Here is a 15,605-nt window from a genome sequence, read left to right as displayed (position 1 = left end):
GAACAAAAAAATAAAAAATCACATAATTACATCCAGAAGAACTTCTATACACCATCCTGGACCATAGAAATATCATGTCTCTCACAAATTATATGTTTTCTTCAAGACATAAGTTTTGAAGCCTAAAGAAACTTCCTTGATATCATGGACCTATAATTCCGTAGCCACCCTACAAAAGGTGTGGAGGTTACAATCCACATTAGTACATTGACAGAGTAACGAGTTTGCCACGAGTTGCTACATAACAAACTCAATGGACTCAAGAATATCTACCATGTAAATTCTTAATAGGCATGTAACTACTGTTACTGCTTTTGCATTTAAGAGGTTTGGTCCCTTCCAGCCTCTACTGCTACTGCCAACTTCTGCAATTATACCAAAGCCATCTGGCATGAGTTTCTAAATAAAATGACTCAAAAAATTCAGTGATGCATGCAATTAATTTTATTCCCATTTGTTATACTTGCCTCCATTACAAAATGTGTTTGTTATCAGAAACCCTACTCTATGACCACCTATAAAGCATGTAACTACACTCTCTATATAGTAATTGCTAATTTCCGTGGTCAAAAACATAGTTACCAGGTACAGAAAGTTCACTTTGTAAAGAAAAGAAAAAGATTTCCTACACGGCCCAATTTTGTCCAGATAAATATAAAAACTAAAAATACATTGATGTTATATATTTTTTTATAAACCTAAGTATATACACCACACTCAAACACATACAGAACAATTCATGAGCACTAACAAAAATATAAAAAGTATAGACATTTTTCAGGTTTAGAATCTAAATAGATTTAAATTTTAACTCATGTTATTTTCTGTTAACTTTTTTTAGCTAAGATTTTATTTATTATTCAATATTTTTATTTTCAAAAATTATTTATATTTTTAAAAAAGTCTAGAATGAATCAGACCAATTCAAAACATTTGTTCCAAACCCAATTTGAGCAAGATTTGACCAGATCTGGTAACTACAGTCAATAATAGCTTTATCAGAGCTGCCTGTTGTTTGATAAAGACACATTTAGGAATTTGTTTGTAGAAAATGCTACCAGACACTTTGTTATACAATTACAGGAATATAAAGCATTGAGTCCAGAAAAAAATTGGTGATAAGAAAATAACTTAACTCTACTTGAAACCTTCTGTTATCCCAGCTTAAAACGTTTTTCTTAATTAGATGCAACTACTGAATGTTCATGTTTTAACTCCCAAAACCTCAACATTAGTAGGAAAAAATAGCCAAATGCCTGAAAGGGATAATATTGAACACCAAAGTAGTCCTGCACTGCCGCTACAGAAGGAAAATGTCTATTAACAAATGCATAGAAAAATGTAACTACACTTATAGTCACCGGAATGAGGCTTACCTTACACCTGACGCAACATAAACAGTCAAAGCAAAGGCAGAATGAGAAACTTCTCGAGTTGGAGTTCGACACAATATACTACGGAGAGTTGAAGCAGCAGAAGGACTGTCACATATAGCTCGCACTTTTGCATCAATCTTCGGCGATGACCCAACAGCTCCATCTTGCACAAAAATTTTTGGGATGGACGAAAGATGACTGGTGACCTGAATGATCAGAATACTAAAATTTAATAATCCAAGCAGCTGAATGGCAATACATGGATTGATAATTTAACTGTTACTCTACAAAAATAATAAAGGTACACAAAATTTTGTTCCCAAAAGCTGAAAGTTACATGTAATCCATCTAGAATTATTGAAATGAAAATTAAATGGTGAATAGCTTTACAAGGGAATGAATTATCGGTCCCTTGACTGACTGGAAAATAAGGGCATCTTGAACTTGGATGATATAACTTGCTCTGAATTATGCACAACAGGGCAAACATCACAAGGAAGTAAAAAATACATGTCATATATAATGAGTTATTGCAAGATTCCCTTGACTGACCCTAAAACACAGGCATCTTGAACTTTGATTACAGTCTTACTCTGATGTGTGCATGACAGAGCAAACCTCACAAATAAACAGATGTCCAATACAAGACGAGAGAAAGAATTATTGCAAGATCCCCTTAATTAACTTGAAAACATAAGCATCTTGACCTTGGATAGGTGTGCACTGAAGAATACTAAGAGGGGGGGGTGAATTAGTATACAAAAAAATTTTGTACTCAAACACTTTAGCAGTCTAGCGGTAAACCGGTATAACAGTTTAACTAACAAACCGGTTAACACAAATGCAAACCAAACAGCAAGTAAGGCATTCACCCACAAAAGCACAATCACCATAACACAAGAAATTTTGACGTGGAAACCCAAATGGGAAAAACCACGGTGAGATGAAACTCACAAGTAACTATCTGCAAAATAGTAACCAGACCGGTTAAGGTCATACAATGTTCTTTACCAGAACAGATCCTGTTAGGAATCTCAATCTCTGTTAGGAGATAAGTCCGATTAAAGACTACCTTGTGAGAGGATTTTAGATCCACAGATGTGAACCACCTTGTTAGAGGATTTACAAAGGCTTTTTTGGGCCTACCCGGTTAAGGGTTTCTAACTTGTCAAAGATTTGAGTAATCAACAAGTGAATGATCTAGCAAATAGCACAGTCTGCTTGGTTAGATCCATGATAGCTTATTGCTAATGCATTTCAGCATTACTTCAGTCTTCAGTAAATCCACACTCTGTTACAGTACACAGACTTTTTCTTTTTTGTTAAGCTCGCACATATAAGAACTCATCAACCACTTCAAACCCTAGCAGCTACACACATATTAAAAACCTAGACATGATGTCCTTGAAAGGAATCTGATTTCATGTCGGTCCAATAGGATTACATTGCAAGTTCCTAGGTTCATTGTATCTAGACACATTTGGTAACACGGCACAAAATCACCGTCAAAGTGTCGGTGGATGGTAACTCATCACAAAGATATACCGATTGGTAACTCATCACAGAGTATTACCGGTTTATACAACTTTTCCGGTTACCGGTTGGTAACTTAGAGTAATACCAGTTTAACAGATTACCGGTTGACAGAAATGAAGACTGGGAAAATGATAACTGTCGCTTCTAGTTCCTTTGCTCCATTCCGCTTGAAATCCTCATGCCGCTTGAGATCGGTAAACACTTTCTGCATAACATCAATAGTCTAAAGACTACAACATGATACCGGTTTGGAACAATTACCGGTTGAGCATAATTCATACATTCACAAAGTGATCTGATAGCAAGTGTGTGTCCATCAATGACAATCACAACATAATCATCAAAATGCCAACATACACAACAGGTCATAGGTTACTAGGAGGTAAACAGTCCCGCATGTCAAATATGTGTTAAAAGAATTGAATACTTCAAAGCAGACAGAAACAAATGCACTTGTGCTCACTAGATAGCTGAAATTTTATTTGTCTAAACAATGTGTATACAAATTATGTTCCATCATGCTGCCAAGTGATATTACGTCCAACTTACACTACAAATTACAGGTAAAATCCAATCACAATATTCCAAGCAAGAGATATTAATTCATGTCCCTGCATTTTGAGAACTAAGACATGAAATTGTGAAATCTTATGCAAGAAAACCACAAACGTAAACATTATAGGCCTAAACTCATAAAAAAACAATTTATTACACAGATACAGCCTAACTTTCCATTATGCCAAGGTAAATCTATTACATCAACAACACCTATGAACAAAACAAAAGTCTAACACATTCTAGCTTCTCTAACAATTTTTTTGAAGGAGATGTGAGATCGTTGAGGACTCAAGCTAATTAACCCAAATTACAAAGTACTTTAGGACAGGAAATAAACTGAGATAGCAATCTACTAGGATCTATTCTTTGGCTTAATAACAGCACTACAAAAAATATATAATATTAGTCTAAATAGAAATAACTATCTACTCCAAAAATAATATAGTAACGGTAATAATACTGAACTCTATGCCAATTATCCTGGTACAATTATACAACCCAGTTTTTGCTAATTTTTGTTATGACTAAGCTAATCCATGCTTTCAATGTCTGTAAATGGCTTAGGGGGTAGAAAGAAAAAAGGAAAAAAATCAAAATCGAAAACAAAGCTGCAAATTCCATCTTCTTTTACTACTTTAAGAGTAAAGAATATAAGTCTGCTGAGGCTTTGTGCTAACCCCAATACAAATCAATATTTCAGGATAAGAAATAAACTGAGAAGATAAAGACAATTTATTAAGATCTATATTTTGGCTCAATAAAAGTTTACCAGAACAATATGTACTAAACATGTCCTCAAACTAGAAATAAAAAAACTACTCCAAACATACACACAACGATATAACATCTAAACACTCAATTCAATGCCAATATTATAGTAATACTCAAACACAAATGGCACTTCAATTTTCCCGTACAATAAGGCAAACCTAGTTACTAGCATATAAAAACTGCCAGTGAACTTAATTAAGGATGTAAATTCTATCTTCCTTCAAAATATAAAAACAAAAAACAAAATATGACAAGATTCAAGTATTTTAGGAATTTAAGATGCTTGATGCCAATTACAAGGAAATAGTTGAGGACAAGGAATAAACTGAAAAGATAAAGAAATCTAAGGGATTCATGAATTGGCTCAAAAAATGAGTTTACCAGAAAATAATGTAAATCCTAATCATGTACTCAAACTAAAATAAGTATCTACCCCAAACTTTAAAATAAAGATAACATCACAGTTATTAAACACTTAAATCTATGCCAATATTATCTATTTGAATAATAGCAGGTACAGCTTAAGATTGTCAAAAAATCCTAAGAAAACAGAGAATCCCAAAAGAAAACATTAGGGGAGGTCCTTTATATTCAAACCAAATATGACAAGCCTAAAAATCATGCATGAACAAGAATTCTGTATAAAGCCTTTCCCCTAAAAACCAAGATTAACAATAAAATCTTCACAATAACCAAATATAATTGCAAACAAGTCACAACATAATCGTTTGTCATTATTCTTACAAAATACCTTATTCAGTGCAAACATCATTCCATGTAATTTTTCTTTTTTATTGTGCTTAGTTTAATACATAAGCTTCTGAGTTGCCAATGAATTATAACCAAAGGATTCATATTTCCTTGCATTCCCATCATGTAGATGGCCTTTAAAAACAAACATGACATGAATGAAATCAATACAAGTTTTATCCCAACTTCAATTTCATTATATGGCACATTTCAGTAAGCACATACGCTAAGAGAAGCCTTTCTCCACTTCCTTTTATATTCTTAATTTATGTCTTCTCTAGGATATATAGCTTATTAATATGAAAGGAATTCATTTTAATCTTAAGAGGAGATATACCTTTAATAGTTAAGGTTTACTAATGCCTTCAGTCAGGTGTCTCCTACATGTCAATACACTTCAGAATTTAAAACCAATACCTGTTTCAGCAGTTTGTTGAATTGGGGTTTTGAAATATCAGATGCCCCCAAAGAGAAGCTTCCTCGAGCAAATAGAGGACTTCCAGCAGACATTTCTGACAAATAAGAACAGCTTATAAATACTCAATAGATACGAGAAGAGAATGGCATTTACAGAATTCTTTTGCACAATAAGTCATCCAATACCTGTTGAAGTTGCACTGTGCTTCAAATCAACATCTTTCGAGTTGTGATAGACTTCACCCTTTGGGAAAACCTTTTTAGATGCAAGGGCCCAATTTAGTGCATACATAACTCCTGGACCCTCCCTTCACAATCAATGTTAAAGTCAAACAATAAAAACAGATATAGAATCTTCATCAAGCCAAACTGCATTCTAGAATTCACACAATCATTCTTAGTCCACTTTCCAAAGTTGTGGATATTAATATGATTTCTTTCTTTCTCTCTGCCAATCCAAGTCTCTTAAACGAGGCAACATGTAAGCACATGATAATATTTTATGCTTTGCGTAAATAAATCCATCTATTCATTCCACTTTTCAACAGCTGACTTTAAATTTTTAAAAGTATCTTTAGAAGTGCTAAAGTTAAAAATGATAAATAAACTCTAGACAAATTGAAATCCACCTTGGAAATGGCATCAGTTCTGATTCCTCATCTGCCAACGTCGCTGTGGCTGCATACTGTACAAAGTTCACAATGTCAGTAGAAGTAAATATGTAGTGAAGTAGGTGATAAAATAGAAAATATTAACAATTTTCTCCAGAACTTGCAAAATGATAAAACATGAACCAGAAAAATTATAAACAATCTCCAAAACCTATGAAACTCGTACATATGCTGCATGCTAAGCACATTAATGCTAAGGTCGGAAAAAATTACAGAGAACCTACAAATCATAGAAGCAATAACCAGGAAAAAACACACTTAACCACCACCACTAGCCAGATGTTTATTTTCTTTTGACCAGCATTTCCAGTCAAAAACTATCTTTTCAAAAAAACATAACTAACCCTACAAGTGCTTTTTTGAAGAATATGGAACTCGGTTAAAAGTGGTAAAATTATGAAAAATGGCATGCCCATAAAGGTCTGTGGCCTCAAAAGTATCTGCTGCCCCCAAACCCCTGCTCTGCTATTACAATGTAAATAAAACAAATTGTTATGGTCTGCACTGGATGAAAAAACAGTATTTTTGTTCGCTTAAGAATTCAGATGTAATGGGTGCAATATACTTGATTGGTAATTTAATACTTATCAAGGGTGTGAGAGTAATTGGCAACACTGAATATTTATGTCCTGTACTTGAATTTTGTTTCTCTTCACATTATTTCACCATGAATTAACAATAGCAGTTCTTTTACACATCTCTGAGTATTTTAGCATTCTTCATCTGCCAAGTTTTTCCTCTTTTTTCCTGTTTTGAACCCAAGTAATAGAATTCCATGTAATGAATGCCGCCACTGTGCTATAAACTATGCCAACATAAATAGTGCTGAATAATATCTTGAAAACCAATTAGCTATGCATATGAGAGACCAAAATTTGAAAAATCTGTGGCATCTATGCACATTCTGAAGAAAAGGTTAAGACATTTTTATAACTTTATAATGTTTTGAACACGTAGAAATGCTCAATGCCTGGAACAATAATGCAAAGGTCAAATGAACTTGTCATGACCATAAAATCTCTCAAAAACACTTTGAAACATAACGCTTGTCATCAGACATGGCTTTGTAAGCACTGTCTCATGCTCAGTTAAATCATAAACAGTGACAGTATAATATCACACATATCAAACTAGCAATAAATGTTCGTTAGGAAATCTAAAAATGAAACCAAGAACTAGAAAATTTATATGTTGGTGCATTCTGAAGAAAAGGTTGTCTCTATACTTAGATTCAATTATGTTTAGAAACAAAGGGTTGTCTAAAAGGCCACCCCAAATTCTCAGGAACGCAGATCAAAATTATTGCCACTTCTTCCTCCTCGCCCATCAGGTTCTCTTCTTCTTCCCGATGTTTTCTTCTAAGTTCTGTTTTTTATAAAGGTAGCCAAAAATGTTGTGGGTCTGAATTTTTCTCTTGAATGATTGAATAGCATCTTGGGAGTTAATCTTAGAGAAGTCCTAAAAAATCAAAAAAAAAATAACAAATTGTGTGAGGAGCAACATAAATACAGCCTGCTGTACCACAGAAATTGAGGGACGTTCATGTGTCTACTTCTTGTCAGGGAACAGAAAGTAAGAAATCTTGGTCATTCTTTGCAAAAGGAAACGGATATATGACATCCTTGTCCACTATAACATTGCTCCTTCATAAAAACCCAGGATGCCTGCTATAATTATCAAGTACAATAGACAATAGAAAAAAGATACAGAAGAAAACACCATTACATAATTTTTAATGAAAAAAGCACCAATAGGCATCAGAAAAATTATAATGTTGATATTCGTGACAAGTTGCTTCCAAAGAAAAGATAAGTCCATAGCCAAAATTACTTCACTTTGGTTCTACTAAAACTTCAGTCAATCAACTTGTAAAGATAAATGTACAGGCACCATGACCATCACAGCAAATCAATCAGTAATATTGTATTTTCGCCTTGATTGTTTATTTGCAGCAATTTTTTCAAAGATACTCCAGCAAGAAAAACCATATTACAAATTTCTTGTGGCAAATGCTAAACTAATAGATACATTTGGGAATAGATCAAGTGGAAGGGGTGTCATCAGAGATAACCTCAATATCCAAAATTTTTGTGCCATGATCCTTGAGCCACTCACCAATAAACATGCTTAGGCAGAAAAAATAACTAAAAGCCTTATCTTAGCTAAGTCTGTGGCATTAGGAGTCAGTAAAGCAAAGATAACCTCGCAATCATAAAGCAAATGCTAATATAAAATGGGTTTATAATTTAAAGACCTTTGGATATCTTCTAACTATGAGCAGAAAGACTATTTAAAAAGGTGTTACTAGTCGCTATGTGTTACAAGGTGATCTGTACCCCAGGATCCCTAATGTAAGTCTATTTATACCCGAGAGGATACAGTAAGAGAAATGAGCATTTGTGGCAAGCAGATTAAGTAAACAGATAACACATACTATCTTATCAATAGAAAGAAACATTTATTCATCCATAACACACATATATAAACCCTTATAACTCCTTATATTATATTATAGGATCATACAAAAGGCAGGTCTTAGTCTCTGCTCTGTATCTATCTTATTTCTCCTATATCTATCTCATATATTTAATACATATTATTCCATACATGCTTCCACACTATTCCACTTTCTTATATCCCACTTTTCCCTCTTTATATAACCTCTCTATGCCTTTTCATCGTATCCTTTCATAATAACTCTTAATTATCTTATTCCCATGAATTTGCCTTTTATTCTATAATATTTTACTCTACTCTTTTATAGCTTATTTATGCATATTACAAGTGTTTTAAGGCTATTTAAGGATGTAATGTCCCCTTTTTGGGGATATTCTTTAAGATATAAAAGTTTTCTCAGGAATTGCAATCTATATAAATATATTCAAGTCAATACATCCTTGTGCAATACCCAAGTTGATCAAATAGTGAATTCCCTGTAAATACCTTGCAAATCTGTTGAGCTAAAAGAGCCTGTCCCTAACTCAACAGTGACAAAAACCAAGGACCCCATCCCTAGTTTGTCAAAGGTACAAAAAATATCTCGTCCCTCCAAACCCTAGCTCACCCTATGAGGCCGGACCCCATTTGGTGACAATACTAAGGACCTCATCCTGAGCTCACCAAAGGCTAGGAAAAGACGCTGTCCTTCCAAATCTTAGCCCAACCTGTAGGCCCGGACCCCATCTGGTTCGCAAGTACTAACTAGAATTATAAATTGATGACTTGGTGTATTTGCTAGACTGTTGCTAAATAATATTTCATGATGGAATTACCAATCAACTCCTTGAGTAATATTTGAGTGTACTTAAAAATATTTCTTGAATGGATTTATGAAATTATATGTACTGCTGAGTGAATTTTTGAATTCTGCCTTGAATTAATGAATTATTTTATTGATTGTAGATGATTGTAATTTGACATTCTAAAATGATTGTTAAGATTTCTGAATTTGTATATATAGTTGAATGAATTGATATTTGATGATGAATTTCTGATTTGGTGAATCTCCATTGATGATTGTTGGATGATTGAATGATTTCATTCGATGGATTCATGAGTGATTATTTGATAATTGCTGATTTGATTATTGGCGAGTCATCATTTAATGATTGCTGAATTGATAGAGAGATGATTGAATCCTTTGAATGATCCTTCCTTTTATATATTATTGGTGAAAGAGTCACCTTCTTTTACAAGAATTGAGTCACCACCCTTCATTGCTGTCTTTCGAGAATACTAAATCATTTCCCAAATATCTTGGATTCCTTTATTGCTGAGTGTCCTGAATTTTTACTTTGAATCCTTGTAATCTGATTTGATGCCCCTCCAAATGATTTGATCTCCTTTTTATATCTTAAAATTGGGAAGGAGTCACACCTTTTCACTATTTCGACCATTTGAAAGAGTCACAACGACTCATCCTTAATTGCTCTCTTTTGAAAATAATTCTTTATTTTATATTTCCTGAAGTCACTAACATTTTTCCTCTATTCCTTTCCAAGTTGTTGATTGATTCACTCCTTTTATACCTTTTATCCTCCAATAGTCATAACTTCCTATTTCATGCCCTTTGACCATTCATTATACTTAAAAAAATTATATTTTATTTTTACTTTTATTCTTTTATATATTAATTTATTATTATTATTATTATTTATTATTAAATCCTAATTCAAAAATGGGACATTACAAAGGGTTATACAATGGATATATGGGTCTAGAAATGACCCAAATGACATCTGTGGTGCCTCACAACCCTATTTCCTACCAACAGGCACCTTCTCTTTAAATCCATATGCCATATTAATAATCTAGCAACATAGCCATAGCTTGACAGCTAAACTATTAATTTTCCAACATTTGTGAGCACACAGAAGTTTGCCATATCAATTCTCCATGCCATAACCATGTTCTGTCATGTCCCTGCCATAAGATTCTCATTTCCATCTAAAGACAGCATGAACATAGACAATGCCAATTTAATAAACAATTTCAGGTTAATTAAATTGGCTTACAGTAAGTGATTAATGTATAGAGCAGCAATTTTACTGCTACAGGCAGCAATAAAGTAGTAATTATCTGACTTAAAGCTCAGCAGCGATCAAAACAATGATAATTACTTAAGGACAGTCGCTAAGCATTGTATACAAAGGGCCAGCGATTGCAATTAGTAAAACAAGGATTATGTTGGGAAGCATAGATACAACAATTTGTATATTAGACAAAGACAAAACTAAAAGTCATTGATTATGATGAGTTGAAGAGGCAGCAGTTGTTATTCTAAACACAAAGAATAGTGTCTAACTAAACAGTTTCATAATGCTGCAATTAAGGGAAGGAACAAACTGTACTAATAAAGAGACACCTCCTTTCAGAACCAAGAGGCCCTTGGTAAGAGTCATACCCCTATGTGTCCCTTAAGGGATATAATCAGAGAGTCTCAAGCTTGAGAAAGGGTACCAAAGAAAGGAAAAGTGAATATTTGATCTGCAAAGAAGCAATTCTGATCTGGACTCAATAAGCGATTGAAATAGAATTGATTTACTATTAATAACCTGCACCAAGTAATTCGGATAAGATCAGAAATCATTGTCTGCACTCACTAAAGAGATCAGTCTGAGATAGGCACCAGCATTCATAATACAATAATCTTGTGTTACAGCAATCTTGTGTCCTATTCATCTTTGTTATGCAATATAATGATAATATTTGATATATACCCTTTGAATATTTTGAACGTAGTTAATCTATATTATTAATTATTTATTCAATTGAAGTTTCTATAAACCATCATGTAAGGATTAGAGGAGAACCTCAATAAGGAGAGCAGATACGAGGTTCCCCTTTCTAAGTAGCCCACCCCATGTTGGATGGACAAGAGTTCCTGCCACTTGGGGCCAAGAGGTTGAGTGTCTTGGTTGGATGTTCCGCACTCTTGGGCTTAGTTGTGGTGAACAGTCCAAGCACCTTATTGTCCCCACTTTGAAATATAATTTTATTATAAATAATAATAATAAAATTAAAATACAAAAGAACAAAAATTAAAATTAAATTAAAATATAAAAGAATATAATTATATATAATTAAAATTTGATTGAAGTTGATGAATGGTCAAAAGGCATGAAATAATAAGTTGTGACCCCCCCAAATTTGAGGTACAAAAGGGAGAAGAGAACTCATTTGGAGGAGGGAGAATATGGGAATCAGAAGTGCAGATCTGATTGTGAAAGGTTGTGTCCCCTTTCAAAGGGCAGAAACAATGAAGAGTTGCACTCTTTCAAAGGGTGCTAATAGTGGAAAGGGTGTGTCTCTTGCCAAATGGTGTACATGATAAAGAGGTGTGAGCTCTCCCTCACATTGAGAGACATAAAGGAAAGGAATCAAAAGCATCCAGTGAGATCACCATCATTCAGATCAGATCAGAACTGCTATTAAGTTACAGGCAGTAACATCCTTGTTCTTGGAGGTATACATGGGGATGTGCTTAATATGTATGCTTAATATATGAAGCCTGATAATGTTCTTATGCAGAATTTAATAGTAATATTAATATAGACTACAATATGTATGACAGTCATACTTAATTTCATATACATTCATAATACACTAGAAGTTAGTGTCCTCGTAGCCCATTCCATAATCATTCGCTATTGCCCCTCATGAGGATAGGTTGGTTGTGTTAGGGAGAGGTGGAGTAATACCTCACAAGATAAGTAAGCCCAAGATGGGATATGGACAGAATCCTAAAACATTGAGGGAGCCTACTTGTAGACTGGTTTCCAAGCGCCCTATGACAAGTTATTCCCCATCCTCCATTAGGGTTGATGATGAGGAAAGAACTAAGGATTGGGGCTTAAGTATAGTAACTCTCAAATGTATTACGAATCCTAGTTGTTCCTTAATTTAAATAATCTGATTTAAGATATAATAATGCATAGTGATCTATGTCAATCATTGGGAATTGGCAACCTCCCAGTAGGGGACATTTTAGGATAAGAGGGGAACCTCAATAAAGAGAGCAGATACGAGGTTCCCCTTTCTAAGTAGCCCACCCCATGTTGGATGGACAAGAGTTCCTGCCACTTGGGGGCCATGAGGTTGAGTGTCTTGGTTGGATGCTCCGCACTCTTGGGCTTAGTTGTGGTGAACACTTTGAGCACCTTATTGTGGAGCCACAATTGGGAGAGCAAATATGAGTTCCCCTTCTAAGTAGCCCACCTCATGTTGGATGGACAAGAGCTCCTACCACTTGGGGCTAAGGGGTCAAGTTATCTTGGTCGGATGCTCTGCACCCTTTTGCTTAGTTGTGGCAAATTCCGGGTGCCTTATCATGCATCTTCTCCAACCCATATTATGGTTAATTATGGGAAATGGAACTATTGATGCTTTGTTTCTAAAGTTTAAAAAGCTATTGCATGATTTATCTAAATAGATTAAGCTAAGTATTGATATATATGCACTTATATGTTGTTGGATCCCTAACCCTAATAGAAACGGTTGATCTTATAAATTATAAATTTCGGGTGCCTTATCATGCATCTTCTCCAACACATATTATGGTTAATTATGGGAAATGGAACTATTGATGCTTTGTTTCTAAAGTTTAAAAGCTATTGCATGATTTATCTAAATAGATTAAGATAAGTATTGATATATATGCACTTATATGTTGTTGGATCCCTAACCCTAATAGAAACAGTTGATCTTATAAATTATATTTCAAATATTGTCTAACATGATTGCAAGACCTAAACCAAGATTTATCTTGCTAAAGACAAATTATTGGTGAAGATATAATTCTAACTATATTACATTTATTATTTTAATCAAACTTGTGATTTAGGACAAGACTAAGGATCATTCGAAAAGGGGACATTACAATTGGTATCAGAGCATCGTTCCTGCAATCCTGAGGGACAAAGATAGTTGATGCAACTTGGCCAAAGTGCTCAAAGGGCATTGGAGAGAGAAAAGAAGAAACTTGCATCCACTACTAAGACCACTCAAAACAATACAATGAGTGAACAAATGGGATATGAATTGAGGGCATTCATGGAGCACAACGAACAAACAACACGACTATTTCTTCAAACCTTATAAAATATGAACGATACAATCAATACCCTCCGACCCAACCGAACAAATGGAAGGGATTTAAACTCTCATCATTCAAAAAATAAAAACGTACCACCAAGGGGATCAAACCCTGGGATAACAAGACCTTCCTTCATACCTAGGGGAGAACACACAATAGAGGAAGAAGCAAACAATCCACCCATTAGCAATGTCGATGTAATAGTTGAAGCATACTCATGACTAGATCCTAAAGTTAGAATAAATGCCCCTAGGAAAAGAGGACAACCCAACAAAGATTTAAGACAAAGAACAAGTAAAATGACCCTTCCCAACTTTGATAGATCCAAGAGTCACGACACGTTCATGGGTCCAAAAGATGGACACCTATCTCTCACTCGGTCCCATGATGGACGAAGATGCTATTAAATCCGCCATTCTAGATTTGGATGGAACTACCCATGAATGGTGGCATCGTGGCCCTATTGGCCACCAACACATAACAACTTACAATAAATTCACTCAAAAACTTATCAAAAGATTTGATCAAAAACACTCCAAACAGTACTTTAAAGAGCTAACACAATTAAAACAACATGGAACCATAAAAGATTATGCCACTGAATTCCAACAACTTTTAGTCATGGTACAAGAGGTTTCTCAAAGTAAAATCACAAACCTATTTGTACAAGGGTTAAAAGAGTCAATCTGGGGTTTGATAAATGCTCACGATCCTACAACACTTGAAGATGCAATTCAAAAAGCATCAAGGTTCGAAATCACATCATCAAAAGATAAACCCTTCTATGAGAAAGATGGGGATAAAAGAACATTTCCTCCTAGAGATGACCACAGAAAACTTCAAAGGGAAAATTTATGTTTCAAATGCAAAGAAAAATGGGAGCATGAACAAGTTTGTAAGCAAGAAGAGCTTCAAAAGAGAGATGTGTGCTTCAAGTGCAAGGAGAAATAGAGGTTGGGACATATATGTGGGAAAAAAAGCCAAGTACGCAATATAGAGGCATTATCTGATGACGAAGAATGGGAAGAAGAAAAAAAAAACCCAAGCAAAAGAAGAAGGTGCACTGAAGAAAAACATGAAATCCCAACAAAGTAGTAACAAAGCTCCTAATTTGGCTGCTATTTCAAAATATCTAACTCCATCCATAACTTCGCTAATATCACCTCAAACTAGATTCAATCTCAAGATATCTCTAAATTTGACAAAAGTTATCTCTGTAAGTGACTTAGTCATGTATTTGCAACATGTCCCTTGAAGAAAACAATATCTTCATTATCTACCGACCGGTGGATATAATAGTGATGAATCCCAATATACTTGACGGGCATAATATACAAGATTCTTCAACATTTTGTGGACTCTATTAATTTTTGCAAAGAATGAAGTCATTGTAACAATGTTTGTTTAACAATTTTCTCTCATAGAAAATAAAATGACTATATGCTATATAGCTTCATTCGCCATGAAATTGATCTAGGCCAAGAATAAAGATATATTTTCTCAAAGACATTTTTATATACCCGAATGGTATGGGATTTGGATGACACTAATTAATGTTGCCAAAGGTGAGTTTTCCTTTGACATATTGGAGAACAAGTTTTGAAAATTGTCGATGTTGCTCTTGAGGCCTGGACATGAATACGGAGGGCCATACAAATAACAAACCAATAAATCTGACTTGTCCCATATGTAAATAAGAGACGAACTTTTCAAATGAATGAGAAGTTAAGGTCAAGATTATCCTACCACAGTAACATGACTAATCTAATACAAATCTATCACACCCTTGTCAAATCCACCCACGCAAGCAAACAATATTGTGAACCAAAAGACAGTTCTCAAAACCTTCTTGACAAAAACATTGCACAGATGTGTGTCATGCTTCCAATCCTCATCTTAATATATAAGTTCTTATATCAATGTTAAGATGAT

At 34.3% G+C, this 15,605-nt stretch overlaps 1 protein-coding gene across 1 annotated transcript in view; it reads right to left on the bottom strand.

Moving 5' to 3' along the window:
- Positions 1-15,605, bottom strand: part of LOC131049741 (uncharacterized) — a 65,557-nt gene that overhangs the window by 35,619 nt on the left and 14,333 nt on the right. Inside the window, exons 2-5 of the mRNA XM_057983804.2 lie at positions 6,038-6,093; positions 5,595-5,716; positions 5,409-5,503; positions 1,377-1,582 (exon numbers count right to left, since the gene is read on the bottom strand). Coding sequence (XP_057839787.1) covers positions 1,377-1,582; positions 5,409-5,503; positions 5,595-5,716; positions 6,038-6,093 — 479 coding nt within the window. The remainder of the gene's footprint in view (positions 1-1,376; positions 1,583-5,408; positions 5,504-5,594; positions 5,717-6,037; positions 6,094-15,605) is intronic.

Source organism: Cryptomeria japonica, chromosome 10 (assembly GCF_030272615.1).
Source record: "Cryptomeria japonica chromosome 10, Sugi_1.0, whole genome shotgun sequence".
In the NCBI taxonomy this organism is placed as follows: Eukaryota; Viridiplantae; Streptophyta; class Pinopsida; order Cupressales; family Cupressaceae; genus Cryptomeria; species Cryptomeria japonica.
The sequence above is the reverse complement of the archived record's forward strand: the minus strand, read 5'-3'. Positions and strand labels throughout refer to the sequence as shown.